The 24,983-nt window shown below is 41.5% G+C and overlaps 1 protein-coding gene across 1 annotated transcript in view; it reads left to right on the plus strand.

Annotated features, from left to right (window-relative positions):
• Window positions 1–24,983, plus strand: part of LOC308288772 (MAM domain-containing glycosylphosphatidylinositol anchor protein 1-like) — a gene marked incomplete at both ends in the record, with an annotated part of 178,278 nt that overhangs the window by 39,918 nt on the left and 113,377 nt on the right. Inside the window, one exon of the mRNA XM_080730242.1 lies at window positions 19,379–19,518. Coding sequence (XP_080586368.1) covers window positions 19,379–19,518 — 140 coding nt within the window. The remainder of the gene's footprint in view (window positions 1–19,378; window positions 19,519–24,983) is intronic.

Below are 24,983 nucleotides of genomic sequence, written 5' to 3' on the forward strand. Positions count from 1 at the left end.
CAATAATTTGATGACCAGATCATCAGCTAAACCATGCAAAATAGCTGCACAACTGATATTTCCAATTCATTAATCCATTCTCAAATATTCTATTACCATCTGCTGTGTCAATCATGCTCATTTCAGCACGGCAGGCGAGCCTATTTCAACCAATTGCTGGGTCAGAACGACCTGTAATATAATATCAATATTTCCTAAAGACTTTTCACAAGAGATATTTCACAATTCACATGGTTAATGCACGGCGGCATAATAGCCCTGAATACAGGACTCTCATAGTCCTGTATTCAGGGCTAGGCGGCATAACAGAACCGTTTTAGGCTTAATATAATAGTTAATATAGGCATTATGTCTTACCTAACCAGCCCTCCAATAAGAATAAGACATGTTTATTTACTCACGTGTAGCACCACGTTGCCGTTGTACAGACAGTGCTGGTAAAATACTTGGGTAGATAATCCATTAAGGTAACAAAAATTCACAACAAACAAACAAACAAACTGCTGCAGGCTATGAACCGCTTAACGTTTGAAGAAGTAAACACAGACACATAGTTGGTTGGTTGGTTGGTCAGTGAGTCTTATCCATAGGTCTTATCCCATAGCCCGAAGGGGCAGTCAGCTTGCTGGTTGGTTGGTTGTTGCCTTGTTGGTTGTCATGGCAATATTACAACCAATCGGTGGACGATCTGCTCTGTACTTGCCTGGCTTCTGCACTCTGTCTGCGGTACTGTAGGTACTTGATGACAGACCAGCAGCCAGCCTGCCGGCACGCGCATCACTTGTGCACGCGCGTCAATGCGCGTGCACGCGACGTGAGAGAAGTGTGGGCACGCCGTGCCCACGCGTGCCCCCCCCACTACAACACTGGGAGTGGCCATGAACTCTCCCCAGTGTTGAAAATCAACAAGAAGGACACACAAGATGGCTACTCTTTGTCTCTGTTCGTGGATCGCGGTTTCAATCACGTTCGGGCGCCGCTTCTCTATCGCTCCTTTCCCTGCTTCGCCGCACGTAAACGAATGGAATTGATCTCCCCTCCGCCTCGCCAAAGTAAGATCGCCGACCTCTGCAGGATGAATATGTACGCTGTATCGAGCACTCCATTACGTGTTGTTATCATGTGGGCTTTGTTTTTTTAAAACATGTTTGTAAATAAATGGCTTATTTCTTCGGCGCTACCTCTGTTCAGAGGGTTCTGCCGCGGCTTGCAACGTGTTAATCAGACAATCAACGTAATCAGACAATCACAAGTATTTGAGCTTACCCGGACTGATCGTGCTAGGTGGAGCTAGGTGGAGGAGGAGGCAGCTAGCAGCGAAAGATTCTGAAGCTTCAGAACCAAGCATAGGTAGAGAGAGAGAGCCGTATTTAAAGTAGCCTTCCCACTGAGTGAGCGCTTTGATTGGTGTATGCCAGTGTGACGTAATGACCAGCAGATAAGAGAGTGAGGAATGAGAACAGAGCTGACTGACATCTGACAACAGCTGGGCGACGACTCCCATATCCTGCATAAACTAACGCTGTCGCTTGAATTTTTGTTAAAATTGAGCAAATGTACATACACCAAAGCTCAAATCTCCGTTCAAAATAATGCTAGTATGAACAAACTCGCTTGCTTGTAAATCCAGATGTGGGTTGAGTATTTCCTTAAACTTTACTCTATACTGTTTAGAGCATTGCTACTTTAGAATAATATTTCTGGGAGGGAAGACGACAGCCTCCATGTGGCCTCCCCTGCAAGTAACAAGAAAATCTTGTGAAACAAATGTCGCCACCCAATCAAAGGACGATGATACACACGAATGCATTGAAGTGAAAGAGTGAGTAAGCAAGAGAGAAACAGAGAAAGAGACGGGAGCGTGTTGATATTTCAACATAACATTTGTTCTACATCCCAGTATTTCGACACAGGTGAATGCTAACCTGCCGACGCTGGTGAGTAGCTAACCTGCCGACACCCGAAGTCGAAATAATGGGACATAGACATAGCGAAATTTCCCCGAAAGAGACATGGCCGCATCTAATCAACTTTTAGTAGGTGAGTACGTTTATCAAATAAACATTTCAATAAAGATACTTTAATGAAATATGAGGTACAGTCGCAATGCGACACATTGTGAGCTTGTAGATTGGCTATTTTCAGTACTATTTAAATAGGTCTCAAATGGATCACTGCTCTTGCCAACCTCTAGTCTTTTCCCCTGTTACGGTTGCAACACAACTGTAGCAACGTAAATAAACACAATATGAAGTGATTATTCATCAAACGATTTTGATTTGGTGTTGCCTCAATCGTACAGGTGGATGATTTTATTTGCTGGGACAAATCAACCTTGTTCAGAAAGATGTTGTTTTATTGCTTCTTTATATTCAAGCTCTGTGTGGATGTACTCTTACTGTAAACAGCAGTTTAAATTAATGTGAATTAATGGCACAAAATGTGTGTAGTTCTGTGTAATGTACACACTTTTACAGTTCAGTGAGTCACTAAGTCACTAAAGTCACTAAACTGACAACCCAACACATGTGGAGCTTCAGCCAAATACTGAAAAAACTGGTGAACTAATCATTTGAATGTAACCTTTAATTATATTTGATTTGGATCAATCAAATATTATAATTATTAATTGTGGACACGTATGTTATCTTCATTAATTATCTATCAGTCAAGTTCTCCTTGACAGTACAAAAGTAGGGCCCTTAGCCAATGAGGTGCAGCCTACCTTTGATGCTTTTGTGTGACACTGAAGTACAGTATAAAGTAGGGCATTCATTTATCTATCAGTCAAGTTCTCCTCGACAGTACAAAGGCAGGGCCCTTAGCCAATTGAGGTGCAGCCAAAGGGGTGTTACTTGTGAGCCCACACTGTTTCATAGGAACAGTATTTTTGAGCGGTGGTAAACCGCTCCTAAGAGTGGCTATGCGTGTGTCTGTAGCCACTTTTCCTCAGTATTTTGCCATAGCAATGTGTTTTCCTCAGCGTTTTGCCATAGCAATATGTGTGTGTGCGTAGACATATTACATCATATTACATCACCAATTATCTGTAGCCACTATCTGTAGCCACTTTTCCTCAGCGTTTTGCCATAGCAATGTGTTTTCCTCAGCATTTTGCCATAGCAATATGTGTGTGCGCGTAGCCATATTAAATCATATTACATCACCAATTATCTGTAGCCACTATCTGTAGCCACTTTTCCTCAGCGTTTTGCCATAGCAATGTGTTTTCCTCAGCGTTTTGCCATAGCAATATGTGTGTGTGTGTGTGTGTGTGTGTGTGTGTGTGTGTGTGTGTGTGTGTGTGTGTGTGTGTGTGTGTGTGTGTGTGTGTGTGTGTGTGTGTGTGTAGCCATATTACATCACCAATTACATCCTAGAGCTATCTGTAGCCGCTTTTCCTCAGCGTTTTGCCATAACAATTTGTTTTCCTCAGCGTTTTTCCATAGCAATGTGCGTGTGTGTGTAGCCTGTATTACATCACCAATTGAAGACGTTATGCAAGCACGACCACCGCTCACTTCACATTGGGTGAGATTTTTCTAGTTAATTTCTGAAATAATAATGCAGGAAATAAATTATGACATAATATATCTATCAATAAAAAAGCTAAATCTCTGTATGCATGTGTCTGGCTGAGTTTGTGTTATTTTGTATAGTTTGTAAAGTAACCATATTTTTTCATGAGGCAATGTCCAGTCCACAATAAAATTAAACAGCTGTGACCGCTTAAAGGAATTGGCATGCCTCGTGTCACGTTCATTACCTCTACGGTCGTCAGTCATGCTGCGCTAAAATAGGCCTATAGGTAAGTTAAACTTCCCACTAACAAAGTATGTGTGCCTGGCTTACATTTAGCTAAAAAATGTACTGTAAAATTAACTGGCACGCACGTTTCACGTTTCACATTAGAGGTAAACAATCCTAAACTTAATTTGCTGGGCCATCTGTCTGAAACAAATCTCAGTCAGCGTTCATAGAAAACAAAAATAAAACAAATACAATGCACTAAATTGTTGCTACATGCATACACTCCCCAGGGAAAAAACAGGAGACAGATTCAGTTTCCGGTCTCTCTCTCTCTCTCTCTCTCTCTCTCTCTCTCTCTCTCTCTCTCTCTCTCTCTCTCTCTCTCTCTCTCTCTCTCTCTCTCTTACAATGGACAATCACTACTACTACTATTGTTATTATGTATAATAATAGTAAAATAACTAGAGATACTGTTCCTACGAAACAGTGTGGGCTCGCTCGTACTATATTATGCAGCGTGCTAACTGTTATGTGAAGCTCAACCAATACTCCAACATCACTCCCAGATTTTCCGCACCTCACTGGCTAAGGGCCCTGCCTTTGTACTGTCTGTCTGCGATGGAACTCACTCTATAAATAATGAAGATATAACATACTGGTCTCGCCTTTCAGACGAGCCCACAACTAGAAAGCTGCAATTCTTGGAAATTGCAAGTGTGGTTGTACTGACGCGAGTCATGAGGAATCCACTGGGAATGACGCCACACAAGACAGAGGGAATGAACCAACTACGCTAGACTAAGAGGAGGTTCACCAACCACCAGGTGTGTTGGTGTGTCACGGCCAAGCATATCATACTCTCGAGGCACATAGAAAGGAGAGCCGCCGCACTCACTGCAGCGCACCCGTAACTGAGTCTGAGTTTGACGAGGCCTTTGGGCCAGCCCGGGTAGGAGGAACGCTGCCGACTAGACTCTCCATTTGCACACTTGTAATCCATGGGTTTAATAGAAAGTCCCCTTCTTGAATTCTGTCTTGTATTTATATTACAAAAAAGGTTAACAACAACTAGAAATACTGTTCCTACGAAACAGTGTGGGCTCGCATGTAACACAATGTATGGGCACAAAGATCTACCCTTTGGCTGCACCTCATTCGCTAAGGGCTCTGCCTTTGTACTGTCGGTACAACGTTTTGAGGAGAACTTGACTGACTGATATACATAATAAAGAAATAATGAAGATCATGTGTGCTCACTTTCAGCGAGCCCACAATTATATATTGTGATGTCAAGTGAAGCATGATCAGTCATGTCTGATTGGACATTATATTATCCAAGATATCCAGCCTTATTTCAGTCAAAAGGTTGACCTTGCTGGCAAAAACATATCTGAACAAATACAATAACTAATAATAATAAAAAATAATAAAAACAACAATGGACATAATATGTCAATGGGACACTGGTACGGCTGGAGAGAATGAACTAACAATCAATAAAATTAACATTTCGCAATGCAATACTGTTCTGTATTGCATTGCGAAATGTTAATTTTATTGATTTGAATAAACACCATCTACACACCATCTACAAAAGAATAAGCTTTAGAAAAAAATATTTTTACAAGGGAACTAAAAACAACATACTATAAATAAAATCTATTAAAAGAAATGTTTGTGAGCAAGCCGTAACCGCATATCAATTTCTGGGATAACAAGAAAAGCAATGTTTCATATGACAATGTAATCTAAGTGCCACGTATCCAGTGACTGCAGTATAGAACTGTGCTGAAAGCTAGGCCTGGTTCATGCACTGCAGGTAAAAGGAAAATTAAATCAATCAATCTATCAATCTATCTATCTATACATATACATGTATGTATACATACATATATACATACACACACACACACACACACACACACACACACACACACACACACACACACACACACACACACACACACACACACACACACAAAGAACATACAGTCCCGGTGAGTACAAGTATCCATGTAGCTGATCGTAGTTTCTCAAAGGAAAAATAAAACAAGATTCCTAGATTACTAGAAGAATGTAAGCATTGGCGAGAGGAAACAGCTAGTGCGTGCACTGTGCCCACACTGTAAGAAAGCAGAGGGCAAGTCACATTTACACTCTAGTACCACGATGTCTCTTGCCGAAAATAGGCGGGCGAGGCGCAAAACGCACAGATGCGTATGTTCATTGAAAATAATGAAGGTGGATATTTTGATGTGCACCTTCCGCAGCCGGTGTGTGTCCCCCTTTCACAGATCTTTATTTCTGGCAAGTGACAATGTCATACAATATGCAATAGCAAAATCGTCGTCTAATAGTCAGGGTTCTGTTCTGACAAAAGTAGTTCTGACAAGCTTTCTGAAATGTCATTAAGTTGTGTGATCAAAACTAGAGCCAGCATTGTTCCATGTAGATCTCAACTGCAACAGAGTCTAATCATTTGGTAGGTAAAAAAAAAATCAAACCTCGGTTCGAAGTGAAGCGGTGAACTTTTATTCTATGTGTTCTAGAGTTATGAACTCTGTGATCTATACATCTATACAGTTATGGACTCTGTGATCTATTCATTCTTTATATATTCTGAATTCTACATTCTTTATATATTCTGAATGAATATATAAAGAATGGAGGGCCGAATTATCATGTGAAGCTTGACCAATCCTCAAAGTATCCATTCATCAGACCGGGAGGGACACTACACACATATTCTGGACATACAGGACAGATAAAACCTGTTCATTCTGAACTGAAATGGCCATATATGGACATGGGACACACATTTTGCTTTTTGAAAAAGCCTATTCATTCTGGACTGATATTCTGGACGTACAGGACTGAAAAAACCTGTTCATTCTGGACTGGAGTGACCATATATGGACATGAGGTGACATACATTTTGTTTTTGAAAAAGCCTGTTCATTCTGGACTGAGATGACCATATATGGACATTAAACACATTTTGTTTTTGAGAAAACCTGTTCATTCTGGACTGAAATGACCAAATATGGGCGTGGGACACACAAAGCCACTCATTGGAAGCGGTTTTCACCGCTTCAAAAACTAGAAAAAAAAGAAGAAAAAAACACATTGTTGGTTGCTCATCTATTATCCATGGCAGTTAGACAATGTCCTACCAGTGTTGAGGGGAAACACTAATAGCTTGATTTCAAAATAAAAAATACATAAATAAATATAAAAAAAATATATAATAATAAAAAAAAAAATATATATATATATATATATATCAATGCATTGTATTCAGCAGGTGTGTGTGTGTGTGTGTGTGTGTGTGTGTGTGTGTGTGTGTGTGTGTGTGTGTGTGTGTGTGTGTGTGTGTGTGTGTGTGTATAAATGGGGAAACTGCATAATAACCATGGGGAGGGGATTTGCAATGTAGACTTGCAATGTATTTAAAATGGTAAAATTACAAAAAAGAAATAAAGAAAAAAGAAAATAACAAAAAGGTTAATGTTACGCTAAGAGCTGTATAAGGGGCCCAGAAAATAACTTGATTCACTAATCGCAGATCACTTGAGCACAGTCCATACTGTATTTTAGAATTGAACCATTATTGTTATCTGCAGCAAATGTTTGACCTTTGATTGCTGTTTTGTGATTAATAACCACACCCAATTAGAGTTTGCAGTTCCAACCTGTTGTATTAATGAAATGTATCCTTGTCCTACTTTAAGGTTATACTATTCTAATAGCCATAAGCTTCTTCTGTTTAGATTATTTCTCCATGGGAAGAAGATCATTATCGTATTTGTGCAAATGAGTTCAATGTAAAATATGCTATAAGGCATGAAATTAGATGTTTTCTAAATGATATAAACAATACAGAATAAGAAACATAATATTTCAGAGCAGCAACTATGTAAATTGGCTTGTGAGGGGAAGTAAAGGACCTGGATATTGAACCACTGAACTAAAGTCTTGTCCATTCAACTTAGCCAAAGGCTCCTTTTGTCCTGGTAGTCTGTATCTGCTTGCATGGATCTGGAGAGTCTATGAATTTCAGTTCACTCCAGATGCTTTTGAAATTGCCCATTCTTGTCCAAATCCTAATTTTCTCCCGCTAGTCCTTGCTTCTCCTTCCTCAATTTCCCCTCGTCCACTAACCGCTGAGCATATCTGGTTCTCAGTAATTCCTGAGTGAGTTCAAGTTGGTTCTGCAATTGTCCATTCCTCTGAGCCAAAGCCTCCTTTTCTGTAGCTATCCCCTGTCTCTCTGTGCCCCACTTGTCCTTCTCCATTAGCCAATTGTGCTGTTTGCTTCGAAGTTCTTCCTGGATGAGTTCAATTTGGATTTGGAGTTGCCCATTTTTCTGATCAAAAGCTTCAATTTTTGCTGTTAGTGCATGTCTCTGCTTCTCCCATTCATCTTTATCCTTGTTGAATTTCATGAACCAACGATTGTCTTTAGTTTCCAGCTCTTCCTTTATCTGGCCCAGTCGGTTCTGCAGTTGGTCATACTTCTTAGCCAAAGCCTCCTTTTCACCAGCTAGTGCCTGTCTCTCCTTCACCCATTTATCCCCCTCCATTAACCAAAGAGCATCTTTGGTTTTCAGTTCTTCTTGAGTGAGGACCAGTTGCTTCTGAAGTTGCCCATTCTTTTTCAGTTCATTATGGGTGAGGTCCAGTTCCCTCTGCTGTTGGCCATTCTTCTTGGTCAAAGCATCTTTTTCTACAGCAAGTAACTGTATTTCCTTTCCCCATTTCTCATTCTTTTTCAGTTCATCCTGGGCGAGGTCCAGTTTCTTCTGCAGTTGCCCATTCTTCTTGGTCAAAGCTTCTTTTTCTCCAGCAAGTACCTGCATTTCTTTAACCCATTTCTCTTTGTTTTTCATATCATCCTGGGTGAATTCCAGTTTCTTCTGCATTTGATAATTGTACTTGACCAAAGTTTCATTTTCCCCAGCAAATAGCTGTAATTCCTTCCCCCATTTCTCCTGCTCCATTAAAGAAAGAGCATCTTTGATTTTCAGTTCTTCTTGGGTAACGTCCAGTTGGTTCTGCAGTTTCCCATTCTTCTTGGCCAACGCCTCCTTTTCTTCTGATAATACCTTTCTGTCCTTCTCCCATTTCTCCTCCTCCATTAACCAAAGAGCATCTTTGGTTCTCAGTTCTTCCTGGGTGAGGTTCAATTGATTCTGAAGTTTCCCATTTATTTTAGCAAAAGCCTCCCTTTCTCCGAATACTTCCTGTATTTCCTTGTCCGATTTATCCTTTTCCATTAACCAATGAACATCTTTGTTTCTCAGTTCTTCATGGGTGAGGTTAAGTTGGTTCTGCAGTTGCCAATTCATCTTTGCCAAATCCTCCTTTTCTACAGTTAATCTCTGTATCTCTTTCCCACATTTAATGCCTTTGGTTCTCAATTCGTCCTGGGTGAGATCCAGTTGGTTTTGAAGTTGCCCAAGTTGGTTCTGAAGATGCCCATTCAGCTTAGCCAAACCCTCCTTTTCTCCAGCTAATCCCTGTCTCTCATTTTCCCAGTTATCCTCCTCCATTGACCAATGAGCATCTTTGATTTTCAGTTCTTCCTGTGTGAGGTGAAGTAGGTTCTGCAATTGCCCGTTCTTCTTAGCTAAAGCCTCTTTTTCTTCAGCTTGTCTCTGTCTTTCCTTCCCCCATTTTGCCTCTTCCGTTGACCAATGACTTTCTTTAGCTCTCAGTTCTTCCTGGATGAGTTCCAGTTGATTCTGAAGTTGCCCATTCATTTTAGCGAAAGCCTCCTTTTCTCCAGCTAATCCCTGTATCTGCTTTCTCCACTTCTCCTCCTCCATTAAACGAAGGACATCTTTCTTTTTCAATTCTTCCTGGGTGATGTGCAGTTGGTTCTGCAGTTGCCACATTTTCTTACTCAAATCCTCCTTTTCTGCTGCTATTCCATGTCTCTCCTTCCCCCATTTATCCTTCTCCATTAATAAATTAATATCTTTAGTTCTCAGTTCATCATGAGTGAATTCCAATTGCTTCTGGAGTAGCCCATTCTTTTTAGATAAAGCCTCATTTTGTCCAGAAAGTGCTTGTATCTCCTTTCCCCATTTTTCCTCCTCTATTTTCCAATTAGACTCTTTGGTTCTTACCTCTTCCAGGGTGAGGTCCTGTTTGTTCTGAAGTTGCACATACTTCTTAGTCAAAGCCTCCATGTCCACACAGAATCCTTGTCTCTCCTTCCCACATTTCTCTTGATCCATTAAATGAAGAGTATCTTTGATTTTAAGTTCTTCCTGTGTGACGTCCAATTGGTTCTGCAGTTGCCCATTCTTCTTGGCCAAACCCTCCTTTTCTCCAGCCAGCCCTTGTCTCTCCTTCCCCCATTTCTCCTGTTCCATTAAATAAACAGCATCTTTGGTTGTCAGTTCTTTCTGGGTGAGATCCAGTTGGTTCTGCAATTGTCCATTCTTCTCGGCCAAGACCATCATCTCTCCAGCCAGTCCCTGTCTCTCCGTCTCCCATTTCACCTCTTCCATAAGCCAATGAGCATCTTTGGTTTTCAGTTCCTCTTGAGTGAGGTCTAGTTGCTTCTGGAGTTGCCCATACTTCTTATTCAAAGCTTCTTTTTCCTCAGCTTGACTGTGTCTCTCATTCCCCCATTTTGCCTCTTCTGTTAACCAAAAAGCATCCGTTGTTTGTAGTTGTTCCTGGGTGATGTCCAGTTGGTTATGCAGTTGCTCATTCTTTTTTGTCAAAGCTTTAATTTCTTGAGCTTTTCCCTTTATTTCCTGACCCCATTTCTCCTCTTCCAGTAACCAAACAGCATCGTTGGTTCTCAGTTCCTCCTGGGTAAGGTCTTGTTGATCCTGGTATTGCCGGTTCATCTTAGCCAACCCCTCTTTATCCCCCAAAAGTCTGTGTATCTCCTTCCCCCATTTCTCCTCCTCCATTTTCCAATCAGTCTCTTTAGTTCTCATCTCTTCCTGGGTGAGGTCCAGTTGGATCTGAAGTTGTTCATACTTCTTAGCCAAAGCCTCCTTTTCTCCAGACAGTACCTGTCTCTCCTTTCCCCATTTCTCATGCTCCATTATATAAAGAGCATCTTTGATTTTCAGTTCTTCCTGGGTGAGGTCCAGTTGGTTCTGCAGTTTCCCATTCTTCTTGGCCAAAGCCTCCTTTTCTCCAGAGAGTACCTGTCTCTCCTTCCCCCATTTCTCTTCCTCCATTAACCAGAGAGAATCTTTGATCCTCAGTTCTTCCTGGGTGAGGTCCAGTTGGTTCTGCAGTTGCCCATTCTTTTTATCTAATGCCTCCATTTCTCCAGCTAGTCCATGTCTCTCCCTTCCCCATTTTGCCTCCTCCATAAACCAATGAGCATTTTTGGTACCAAGTTCTTCCTGGATGAGGTCCAGTTGTTTCTGGTATTGCCCAATCTGCTTAGCCATAGACTCCTTTTCTTCAGCTAGTACCTGTCTGTCCTTCACCCATTTCCCCTCCTCGTTTAACCAAAGAGTGTCTTTGTTTCTCAGTTCTTCCTGGTTGAGATTCAATTGGTTCTGCAGTTGTACATTCTTCAGAGCCAATGACCCCTTCTCTGCTATTAGTCCCTCTCTCTCCTTTCCCCATTTCTCCTCCTCCATTAACAACAGGGCGTCTTTGGTTTTCAGGTTTTCCTGGGTAAGGTCCAGCTCATTCTGCAATTGCACAATCTGCTTAGCCAAAGCCTCTTTTTGCCCAGCTAGTCCATTTCTCTCCTTTCCCCATTTATCATCCTCCATTTTCAATTCTTCCTTAGTGAGGTCTAATTGGTTCTGAAGTTGCTCAATCTTCTCAGCTAAACCCGCCTTTTCTCCAGCTAGTACATCTCTTTCCTTCGTCCATTTCTCCACCTCCTCTAACCAAAGATCTTCTTTGTTTCGGAGTTCTCTTTGGGTGAGGTCAAGTTGGTTCAGCATATGTCCATTGTTGTTAGCCAGAGCATTTTTCTCTGCATCTAGTACCTGTCTCTCCTTCCCCCATTTCTCCTCCTCCTTTAACATAAGTAAGTCTTTTGTTCTCAGTTCTTCTTGGGTGAGGTCTTTTTGGTTCTGCAGTTGCCCTATCTTCTTGGTCAAAGCCTCCTTTTCTCCAACTAGTCCTTGCCTCTCCTTCCCCCATTTATCTTCCTCCATTAACCAAAGAGCATCTTTCGTTCTTAATTCTTCCTCTGTGAGGTCTAGTTGTTTCTGCAGTTGCCCAAACTTCTTGGTCAAAGTCTGCTTTTCTGCAGCTAGTCCTTGTCTTTCCTTTTCCCATTTCTCTTCCTCATTTAACCAAAGAGCATGTTTGGTTCTCTGTTCTTCCTGGGTGAGGTCCAGTACGTTTTGTAGTTGCGCATTCCTCTCAGCCAAAACCTCCTTATCTCTACCTAATCCCTCTATCTCCTTCTGCCATTTATCCTCCTCCATTAACCAAATATCTTCTCTTGTTCCGAGTTCGTTTTGCGAGAGGTCAAGTTGGTTCTGCAGTTGCCCATTCTTTATAACCAAAGCATCCTTCTCTGCAGTTAGTCCCTGTCTCTCCTTAACCCATTTCTCCTCTGACATTAATGAAAGAGCATCTTTTGTTCTCAATTCTTCATGGGTGAGGTCTAGCTGGTTCTGCAGTTGTGCATTCTTCTTGGTTAAAGTGTCCTTTTCTCCAACTAGCCCCTGTTTCTCCTTTCCCCAATGTTCCTCCTCCATTAAACAAAGAGCATGTTTGGTTGTCAGTTCTTCCTGTGCAATTTCAAGTTGTTTCTGCAGTTCCCCATTCTTCTCATCCAAAGCTTCCTTTTCTTCAGCTAGACCCTGTCTTTCCGTCGCCCATTTATCCTCCTCCATTAAGAAAAAGGCATTTTTGGATCTCAGTTCTTCCTGGGTGAGGTATATTTGGGTCTGCTGTTTCCCATTCTCCTTTTCCAAAGCCTCCTTTTCCCCAGCTAGTCTGTGTCTCTCCTTCCCCCATTTTTCTGTCTCCAATGTCCAATAAGCATTGTTAGTTCTTACTTCGTCCTGTGTGAGGTCCAGCTGGTTCTGCAGTTGACCATTCCTCTCAGCCAAAGCCTCCTTTTCTCCGGAGAGTACTTTTCTCTCCTTTCCCCATTTTTCCTCCTTCCTTACCCACAAAGAATCTTTGATTCTCAGTTCTTCCTGGATGAGGTCCAATTGCTTCTGCAGTTGCCCATTCTTCTTAGCTAAAGCTTCCTTATCTCCAGCCAGTACCTGTCTCTCCTTCCCCCATTTCTCTTCCTCCATTAACCAAAAATCATCTTTAGTCCTGAGTTCTTCCCGGGTGAGGTCAAGTTGGTGTTGCAGTTGCCCGATCTTCTTATCTAAAGCCTCCATTAGTTCAACGTGTCCCTGTCTCTCCACCTCCCATTTCCCCCCCTCTATTATTGAAATAGCACTTTTGGTTTTCAGTTCTTCCAGGATGAGATCAAGTTGGTTCTGCAGTTGTTCGTTCTTCTTAACCAGAGCCTCCATTTCTTCAGCTAGTCCCAGTCTCTCCCTCCCCCATTTATCCGCTTCGGTTAACCAAAGATCATTCTTGGTTCCTAGTTCTTTTTGGGTGAGGTCCAACTGGTTTTGTAGTTTTTCATTCTTGATAGCCAAATCCTCATTCTCTGAAGCTAGTCCCAGTCTCTCCTTCAACCATTTCCCCTCCTCCATTAACAAACTAGCATCTTTGGCTCTCAGTTCATCCTGGGTGAGGTCCATTTGGTTCTGCAGGTGCTCATTTTTCTTAGCCAAAGCCTCGTTTTCTCCAGCTAAGCCCTTTCTGTCCTCTTCCCATGTTGCCTCCTTCCCTAACCAAAGAGCATCATTGTTTCTCAGATCTTCCCTGGTCAGGTCCAGTTTCTTTTGTAGTTGCCCATTCTTCTCATCCAAAGCATCCATTTCTTCAATTTGTCCCTTTCTCTCCTTCCCCCATTTTTCCTCCTCCATTAACCAAAGATTGTTCTTGGTTCTCAATTCTTCCTGTGTGAGGTCCAGTTGGTTCTGCAGTTGCTCAATCTTTTTAGTCAAAGCCTCCATTTCTACAGCTAGTCCGTGTGTCTCTTTTCCCCATTTCTCCTCCTCCATGAGCAAACAAGTATCTTTGTTTCTCAATTCCTCCTGGGTGAGGTCCAGTTGATTCTGCATTTGCTCATTCTTCTTAGCCAAAGCCTCCATTTCTCCAGCTAGTCCCTGTCTCTCTTTCCCCCATTTCTCCTCCTCCCTTAAGCAAAGATCATCTTTGTTTTTGAGTTCTTTTTGGGTGAGGTCCAGTTGGTTTTGCAGTTGCCCATTCTTCTTGGCCAAAGCCTCCTTCTCTGCGGCTAATCCCTGTCTCTCCTTACCCCATTTTGCCTCCTTCCTTAACCAAAGAGTATCTTTGGTAATCCTTTCTTCCTGGTAGAGGTCCAATTGGTTCTGGAGTGTCATATTCTTTGTTGCCAAGGCTTCCTTTTCCCCAGCTAGTCCTCTTGTCTCCTTTCTAAATTTTCCCTCCTCCTTTAACCAACGAGCATCTTTGGCTGTCTTTTCGTCCTGGTTGAGGTCAAGTTTGTACTGGAGTTTCCCATTCTTCTCAGCCAAAGCTTCCTTTTCTCCAGTCAGTGCATGTCTTTCCTCCCCGAGTTGTCTATTGTCACTCATCATCTTCATGAGTTCCTTCTGACAAACATGTTCCTTACTTTTCCACTGGCCTTGCAACAAATCGATTTCCTTTCTCCATTCGTTGTCTTTCTCGGACAGACTTTCTTTAAGGTCTGTTATCTCTACCTCTTTGTCATCCAATAGTTTTTGGATTTGTAGGAGTGTCTTTTCCATTGCCTGGAACTCATATTCTCGGAGGGTCTTGTCCATTGCCTGGCACTTGTAGTCTTTCATTATGCTCTCTTCTTCCATTACTTTAATTCTTTTCTCTGTGGGAAATAACTTTTCATCTGACAACTGCAGGTCATCAACAAGTGTTTTCTCATCATCAAAGCTTTGCTGCTGTTCAAGTATCTTTTCCCTGAGGTTCTCTGAATAGTGTTTCATGAAGAAGGTATTAAACTTATACATCTTTAAGTCTATTGTTTCCTGAAACTATAATAATATAATAATTGGCTGTTGTCTGATCATCTGCTGTATCTTGTCACCTGTATGCTATGTCGTTTTGCCTGTGTGTAGTTTATATTCCAATTTATGTATTAACATTTATATATATTTTATAATTATAAAATACCAAAATATCTAACTTAAACTGTCAAAATATAAATTACTAAAGTTCTTGAATCTCAAATATATGAAGACCCATAAAATATAGCTAATTTACAGTTTTTAAAATATTCTTTTTCTCAAAAACATGCATCATTATATTGAAATGTGTCCGGTACTGCAGTTAAATGCTGATATTCTGTGGAACATGACGTAACACAGATGTAGCATAAACTGTTGCTCAAATATGGACTATGTTGACAGACTCCCAGCTTTGCTGTTAACTCTGGGCAAACATCCACCAGAAATCTTCGAAAGAAAACTTCAACATGATGCTGGTATGAAAAAAATCACACCAGTGTGAAGTGAGCAGTGCTGCTGCTGCTGCTGCTGATGATGATGATGATGATGATAGACCCACATGAAGTCACAGGATAGGGACATAAGACATTTGTCACGGGGCAGCCTGTGCCCTATACACAGAAACAATGTTTGAGGACAATGTACAAACACCCAACTAAAACAGCGTTTCTATTTGACTAACTTTGCCGGCCGGCTTTGGAAATGACTGTGAATGGTTGGTTAATGGACAAGTGTTCTTAAGCTTGAGTTTGTTCTAATGTTTTTAATGTATTGAATGATTGGTGGTGGTAATCAGGGGGGTGGTCACCTCCATAGTTGTCTCTCCTGCATAGCTGATGGCTGTTCCTTGGTTAATGAATGTGCCAAGTGCTGTGGAGGAGAGGGGTGTTTCCTTTTGTTTTCAGAGTAAACTGTTTAGTTAAATTGTCATTCATTTGAAGTTCCCCAAGTTTATGTGCAACACGCATCATATAGAATGTTAAGTTACTCATACTAGCTGTGGGTTAATTATTTCGGAATGTTTATTGGGAAGTATTGCTAAGGATAATTGGTGTCCTGTGGTAGGGCCCACTCACTCCCTATTTAAAGGGAGGCTACAGGGCAGGCAAGTTAGTTCGATGTGGGCATATGCACTGTTAACATTCCCTGAGGGAGAGCTACGGGCCTTGCAGCGATCAAGGTTTACCCGAAGAGAGCTCTTAGCCAGTTGGGTTATGTTGGTGTTCGCCTAATTGTTCATTTATTTTGCAGCTTGTTCTATTTTCTCATTTTGGATCTTTTTGGTCTTATTTTTTGTCTACTTGGACGCACTGTGAACTGCACTGCTGATGGGAGGTGTTTGGAACCCTTAAAAGACCATCCTGGAACTGTTCTTTGAGCCCTGGCCGTTCGGGCAACTTTACAACATCAGTATTAGATACAATGGAAAAACACATAGACATACACACTAGAGTTCTCAACAGGCCTGAAAATTAAGGCCCGGCCCTAAATGGGCCCGACGGGGCAGGCCCGAGGTTCGGCCCGACCCTAACGAGTTTCATCATTTTAAAAGCCCGAAGCCCTAAAAAGCCAGACTGAAGTAAAATAAATACATAAAAAAACGCCTCCAGGTGCCACCGCGGTGACCGTACCATGTGTTATTATAGCAGAGTACTTACTTATAAATCAGCAGCCTGCTGCCAGCATCGCGCGTCTCACCGATGCTCTCTGTCTCTCACTCACTCTGCTCTGCTCCTCTGCTGCCGGTGGTGCGCTTGTGGTCACATAGTAAATATGCAAATGAAACGCCAGTCAGTTTTTTTTTATATATATATATAATCACAGAACCCGAGGCTCGGCCCTGCCCGGCCCGACTAATTAGCATACATTTTGAGCCCGGCTCGGTCCGAATACATCGGGTCGGGTCGGGTAGGGTCGGGCTCGGGCAGAGTTTGAGAACTCTAATACACACAGACAAACTTGCTTTTAAATTAATGCCTCTCAACCAAGCAAGAAGCAACATTTCAGAAACACTTTGCATGGAGGCATGGCTTCATGTGGCCACCGGCCAGTCTGATGCAGGCTCGGAGCTTCCAATTGGCCAATATTGTGTGTGTGTGTGTGTGGGGGGGGGGGGGGGGGGGAGAGATGTGGGACAGAGTTAGCAGTGATAATTTACTAAATTTCCCCCTTGGGATAATAAAGGTATCTATCTATCTATAATATATGCTAAGGAGGCATTTGATGAAAAGAAATTGAGATATAACGGTTGAATGGTTGACTGGTCTTATGATGAGATCCTCACATGCACAGTCCACTCAGACATTCATGTACACTATAAACCACTTACACACACGCACACACACACACACACACACACACACACACACACTTAATGCTGAATGCATTCTAAGGCTAAAGAGAACAGAGCCCTTGGCTGGCATCTTATGTCTGCATCAAAGAACATCTGGGGAGTGGTTTTTATATAATTTGAAGGCTATTAAACTTCCAAACACACATCCAGGCCGGGATTAACACCTCTGAGGGCCCCTGGGCACTGAAGCTCCAAGGGCCCCACTCTACGTACGCGCTACAGGGGTCCAGACTAACCTTTTCAGCATTTTAAAAAGTATCTTAACGATATCAGCAGCCAGTGCTTAAGACAATAACAGTCCGAGTTAAGAAACAGTGGCAGTGTGACCACTGACAATCAAAATAAATAACAATGTACTATTATAGAACGACTACATGGTCAAAACAAGCCATATCCTTCCCCAAAACATGCTGCTGCTGCAGCACTCATTGTGCGCTGTCAGGCAGGCAGGCAGCGAGCAGCCGAGCGCTGGTGGCACATTGTACTATACACAATCGCACTAGCAGCAGCATTCTCAACAATAAAACACACAAAATCGGGGGGTTGGGGGCATCATTTAATGTATTTCATTCGGATTAGATAACAACTAAATGGCTGGGGGTTTTCTTTTCTTTTCTTTTTTTTTTTGACACCCTGGAGGGCTCCCTGATGCCAAGGGCCCCTGGGCACGTGCCCAAAGTGCCCATATTGTAGATCCGGCCCTGCACACATTGTATAACTGGCCCAGGATTGGTTTTCAAACTGTGATTAATCATGCAAGTAGACCCACCTCATGAAATCTAATACAGCAGTGGTTCTCAACCTTTTGGGGGCGGCATAGCTCAGGGGTAGAGAAACCGTTATTAGAGCACGAAGGGTTCCTGAAGGGTTCCCAGTTCGAATCCGGGCTCCCCCTGAGTTAATGTCGAAGAGTCCTTGGGCAAGACTCTGAACCCCTAGTTGCTCCCGGTGAGTAGGTTGGTGCCTTGCATGGTTTCCTCTGCCACCGGTGTATGAATGTGTGCGTGAATGGGTGAATGTAATGCACAATCTATGTAAAGCGCTTTGGATAAAAGCGCTATATGAATGCACCATTTACCATTTACCTTTTAAGATTGAGTATCACCTCAGAAAATATTTGGCTCTCCAATTACCACCATTATGACTGATGTTAAAATACTGTAGTGTAGACCTACCCCTTCAGCTTTTCTTTTTCTTTCTTTTCCATTTTTATCCCACGATTTTGTAACCCATTTTTCACCCAGTGCCAATTATCTAATGTAGCCTAATCCTGGGCGCTACACTCCCTCTGCCAACCTGGAGAGAGCAACGGACTGACCTCATGCTTCCTTCTATGCATGAGGAGGCCAAGCCACTTCTTTTCACCTGACAGAGGGGAGTTTCCCTCTGTCAGGTGAAAGGTTTTTTGTTAACAGGGAATGTATTTTTTCTATTGATTACTCACCCCATGGGGACTTGAGTTCAATTATTTATTTATTTTAGTTTTGTGTTGCATTCCTAAGAATTCCTAATAATTTGATTATAATAAATGTACTCCTTTAAGGACATACTGCCGAAATCTATAAGAAAATCTTGCCATGTTTGTGTGAGCATTTTGGAAGTGACACTTTTGTTTCCTGTTGAGATTTCTTTCATCTCACTCACGTCACTTTGTCTGCTGACCTCATTCAGCCACAAAATAAACAGAAAACAAACAAAAATGGAAATAAAACAATTCACAGGAGGCAAGCAGTGATCACCCCATGATGAGCACTGCAGATCATGGGGTGTATGTAATGCACTACATTGCAGGCGCTTTTTGAGAGTGAAAAAAATAAGAAGACGAGTGTGACATGTGTGACATGCTCAATAGGGAACAACGGTAATATGTACTAAAGATGCTATTATACAGCTTGGTTACAAATGTAAACTGCTTTTGTTCATATTTGGAAGCCTCGGTAATGCCCATAAATCAGAGAGGCCTGCAGATTGCAGGAATGCCCACTGTTCAGTGTCTGTGATAATTTCCCAGTCGCCATATATGGAGACAATGCTTCCTGTGTACTTGTGATCTGTATCCTGAAGTAGTGTTGTTGTACATTTTTTTTTGTGTTCAAGAATTTCTTGTTAAATTGAACAAAATTGTGTGTGTGTGTGTGTGTGTGTGTGTGTGTGTGTGTGTGTGTGTGTGTGTGTGTGTGTGTGTGTGTGTGTGTGTGTGTGTGTGTGTGTGTGTGTGTGTGCACAGCTCCAGCCAATGCTCAGATCGTGCACTCGGGAGCAGCATGTAACGTCAAGGAAGACAACATCAGTGAGAGGATTTACACCATCAAAGAAGGAGACACACTGGTACTGCAGTGTATCGTTAAAGGACACCCCCGACCCCAGGTAGCACCCTGAAACACACACACGCACACACACGCACACACACACACACACACACACACACACACACACACACACACACACACACACACACACACACACACACACACACACACACACACTCTGTTTTAACCACGATAGAAACAAAGGGCAGGAAGGTAGTGTCTTGGCATCCTGGCTGAACTACACTTGCCTGGCGTTGCCGGCCTCTATCACACACTTCGTTTTGGGAAGAGAGTCTGGGATTTCAGGAAGAGTTTTCATTTCTGGGGTTACAGAAACCACGTGCCCCAAGCATACAACCCTGATTGGCCAACCCTTGAAGCTGGTTGAGGAAATAGAATCTCAATGGATCGGTGCCAGACCGTACTACAACACCACTACCGCCAGGGGGTGTTGTTGTGTTCGGTCTGGTTTATTAACCAGGCAAGAACTACACAGTATAACAACATAAACACCCACTGAGCACTAGACCCGATCTAGACGTCTGGTTTATGGTTAGACCTCATTTCAACCGGTTGAAATGAGGTCGAAACATAGACCAAATCGCAATTAATGCATTATTCTACACTTGTAGATGAAAAAAAAAACATTTAATATAGACACCTGATATTAGACTAAAATAGTTTTAAGAGCCAATGATCAATATATGGTCTAGTTAGTTTTAGCCGCGATTTAAACGTTTATAGTTCAACCATATTTCAACGTCTTGGTTCATACCATTTTTAAACCATTAAACATAATTATGCTCATTTATATTGATGTTGTGCGAATTTGTTCATTATCGGATGCTAACATTATGGTTTAAATGATTAAATCTCACTGTTATAGCTAAATAATGGCATATATACTCATGAGAAGTTTCCTGCTATTAAATAGACGTTTAACCCATTCACATTTTAGTGTATGGGAGGGGCTTACAGTACTTGTACAGTATGTAGCAACATATTTCTTTTTGTAGGATAATTTCTGATTTAGGCCTAACTAATAGGTTAGGCCTAAATGGGTTAATAGCCGTTTAAATGCTCGAGCAGTTTTCTAGCTATTAGACGTATAGAAGCCGTTTAGTAAATCCTTCGAAAAATTCTAAAAGTATAATAAATAAAGGCATAATGCCGTGGCACTGCTCGGGACAGCATACTTCTCTGAGTTACATAATTCATTCTGACAGCAACACACACAAACACACACAGCTGTCTCCCCAAACCCCTGCCCCCACCATTATTCAATGAATATTGATTAAATAAAATACTAACAACGCTTGAATGCATTACAAATTCGATCAGTTGCCCTGGTCCAGGTAGGGTACAGGATTCATAACCAAGAAATTTTGATTTTAATCACTGCTGGCTGCCATTATTTTTATAATGATGCTAACGGCTAATGTAGCCGTTTAAATGACGTTGAAACAACATCTAGTTTATGTGTAGACGTTGAAAAGAATTGCCTTTTTAAACCCCTGATAAACTAGTTTTAGCTAGACGTCTAGTTGACGTTTAAACCTTTAAATTACGTCATTTAACAGTCACTGTGATGACCTTGGTGGCTCAACATTCTTCTAGAACCTTCTGTTCCTCTGTCCTGTCCTCTGCAGAACACTGCTGCATTCTGGGATTGTGTCCCTCTGGGCTTACTGGGTTTCTCCTCTACAAGCTATATGGATAACCTGATGATCCTTCCCTCTACCACCTGCACTTTTATTAGTAATGCAAGCAGTTGCTTTACATTGTTTGGTCGACTTTTGCCTATTTACATGTGCTTTAAATCAAACTGACTTGTCTTACCCTGTAGATAAGTAGGGGAGAACGGGATAAGATGAACCACTTTGTGCTTATGTTGCCCTGGAAGCAAGAAAAAGTGAGATGGCAGTAAATTCAAAACATTTAGACATATTTCAGGATGTCTGCTATCATTTGACATTATAAGTATGTGTCTATGACAAAGGACCATAAAAATATGACTTATTAAAAAAAAGTGGTCATTTGGTTCAACTTGCCCCAGGTGAGGGGTAAGTTGACCCATGTGATATTCTAAACTTTAACAGTTTAAACTTGAACAAAGAATGTATGTACTTATCAAAAATATTTTAATAACATATTTCCCTTTTGCAAATAGTCTTATTTCCTTTCTTACGGTTATTTAAACCGTAAGAAAAAAGTTTGTTATTCAGAACCTTTTAATATTTGCAATTATTAATATAATATTTAAAACTTCTCTTAAATTAGTGTATTCATCAAAATGAAAGATCATTCAGCATAATTTGAGTAGCAAAGACCTAATAAAAAATATGAATGGTGACATAGTTCAATTTACCCGAAGGCATTTGGTTCATCTTGCCACACGGCCACCATTTTGACAAAACCTGGCTAACTTAATGCTTAAAGGGATCCCTGGCTAATATGACAAATATGCCTTAAAACATTATAATTGTCCTCTATAACTACAATCTAAAATTAAAAACACCTTCAATATTTTATTTCTTCTAGAGATAGCTAATCTTTCATTCAATAGGGGAAATGCCTGTCGCAAGTTGATGATGTCATAAATGTCAAGTGTAATCTATCCCTATGGAATTCATGGCGTGCATGTGCAAATAAAAACAAATGTAATACTTCCTATGGTTAATATGAGCATCAAATCAACATTTCAAATGTGTTTTTCGCACATGCATGCCATAAATTCCATAGGGATAGATCACACATGACATTTATGACATCATCAACTTGCGACAGACATTTCCCCTATTGAGTGAAAGATTAGCTATTTCTAGAAGAAATAAAATATTTAAGGTGTTTTTAATTTTACATTGTAGTTATAGAGGACAATTATAATGTTTTAAGGCATATTTGTCATATTAGCCAGGGATCCTTTTAAGGCTCATCTTTAGCTAAATGATTCACATAGTTTTATACATTGGGATATCACCAACATGCATGATATATAAGTTTAGACCTGGGTACATTTGCTTTAACATAAAAATCATAATACCATAAAAGTAAAAAATGTACTTCGACCAGCAAAAAACACTTTTTGGGGTAGAAATATACTTTCCACTTTGCCCATGTGTCTGTCAACTCCACAGCCAGGTAGAAATGATGTTTGCATTCTTATTTTAAGGTCAAATGACAACTCATGTGTATAGTTTTAAAGATAAAGTGGGTGGTTCATCTTACCCAGCAGTTCATCTTACCCCGTTCTCCCCCTATGCGTGTTCAGGTCTATTAACGTGCATTTAAGCTCTTTGCACACAGACATGTTTTTCTCGCACGGAAAAAAACTGACGATTCAATTTCTTTAAAGAAAACAATGATTCTCTATGACCTCAAGCACACCGGCTCCTAATTTGCCATGCGGCAGGTGGTTGCGGCTGTGCGTTTTTTCCCTGATCGAACCCAGTTCAATTTGTGCGTCTTGCCGCATGCGGTAAAAACTCATTGACAAATGACTCCTCTTCGGATCCGCAGTGTGGAATCCGCACAGCCTTGCACACCAAATCCAATGTGTTTTAATCATGCAGCAAACGGAAAGAAACGCAACGGTCCTGTGTGCAAAGCCCTTTACTTTAGCACTTTAGTACAGTAAATTCATAAGTTTATAAAGGACGTGAATATTATGAAATGTCTGGATAATATACTGTGACAATTAAGAAGGTCAGAGAATGAATATATATGTCAGGTTCATTAACCCTCTGTTTTCAAGGTCAAATTAACTCATTCGTAGTTTACGGCCGTAGAGCCCGGAGATTTCTCTATGTCTTTCACTGCCGGCTTCTCCTACCTGTTAACGTGGGCGCTCATCCAGTTCCCATCGTGCGTGATCGGACACTGCTATGCATCGTGTGTTCGCGTATTCCATCAGCTTCTCAAATCCGTTGAAACTTTTTCAATTGATCAATCCGTTCTCCATCTGTAAGCCGCGGAGTTTATACAGAAAGCTAACGGGCCAAAATAGACGACGGACCATCAGCTTCCGGTTCAGGGCTCAATGATAAGTGGTCCGCTCAATAATGTGTCCGTGTAGAAACCGATCACGGAGCATTAGTTCCGGCCTATTTTAGTTCCGCTTCGATAAAACATTTTTTTTAAATTAAAGCTTATTAAATCTCCGGGTTCTACGGGCATGGCAGAGAAGGGGTACAAAGGGGTATTTTTTTTGGCAGCAAAATTGTTAAGTTAAAAGTACTCTTTACATGTATTTATTGGAACAAGGCTTCATGACATCCTCAGAAACAATTGATAGTTAATTAACTCAGGAAAATTATTTTTTTCAATTCTGATGGTCTCTATAAAACAGTGACATCTGTGGTGTTGTGGGTCAAAATGAACCTGGCATGACGTTATGCCAATACTGTATTCAGGAGATATCTGATGTCATCCCATACTGTATATGGTTTGGGCCGCTACGCAGCACCCACATCTAGAGTTCAGGCCGCTATACAAGCTCACTATCTAAAAAAAAAAGAAATCCTGCTTGTTTTATACAGGGGCGTCACAAGGGGGGGAAAGTGGGACTGAGTTACTAGGGCCCAAGGCGAAGGGGCCTTATTTATTTTTAAATAAGCAGCAAGCTGTAGATCTGCTATTTTTGAAACGTCATGAAAATGTGTGCATATCTTTGAATATATGTATTTTTTAAGCAAGCATTTGTAACAAAAAGAAATGCTTCTGGGGGGTAAATATTTTGAGATGGGGGTCCGTGGCCAAATACATATAATTTTGGGGGTCCTTCACTTGAAAAAAGTTTGAGCACCACTGACATAGAAACATAGGTTTTTCAGAAAACCTTAGAACGATTTGTTTAGCTTGGATCGGATTCCAAGAAAGACACATTTTCACGATTTTTAAAAAATAGCAGATCTACAAGCTCACAGCGCGGCACTCGGTGCTGCGCTGTGAGCTTGTAGATCTGCTATTTTTCAATAGTTAAAGCACAAAATAATGCCTTCCCAGTCTAAGTGGGTTAAACCCTCTCCCCCTATGAAGAACATTCATCGGGGGCCCGCCGTGAATCCTTGTACCCAGGGCCCAGAATTTGGTGCAACACCCCTGGTTTCAACGTCTCTCAGACTGACTGCAAGGATGAGACTTTTAGTTAACAAACAACTGTAGTCTGACACACGCACACAGGTGCACACACACACACACACACACACACACACACACACACACACACACACACACACACACACACACACACACACACACACACACACACACACACACACACACAAGCGCACATTCTTTAGAACACAATAGAAGAGTAAATGGTTTTTCGGAAAGTGATTCCTACTTTCCTATTATTTATTCATGGATCTGCTGGTCACCGCAACCTTGAGACCTGTGTGTGTGTGTGTGTGTGTGTGTGTGTGTGTGTGTGTGTGTGTGTGTGTGTGTGTGTGTGTGTGTGTGTGTGTGTGTGTGTGTGTGTGTGTGTGTGTGTGCGCGTGCGTGCGTGCGTGTGCGTGCGTG

The sequence above is a fragment of the Nannobrachium achirus genome, assembly GCF_963921795.1.
Source record: "Nannobrachium achirus genome assembly, chromosome: 7".
In the NCBI taxonomy this organism is placed as follows: Eukaryota; Metazoa; Chordata; class Actinopteri; order Myctophiformes; family Myctophidae; genus Nannobrachium; species Nannobrachium achirus.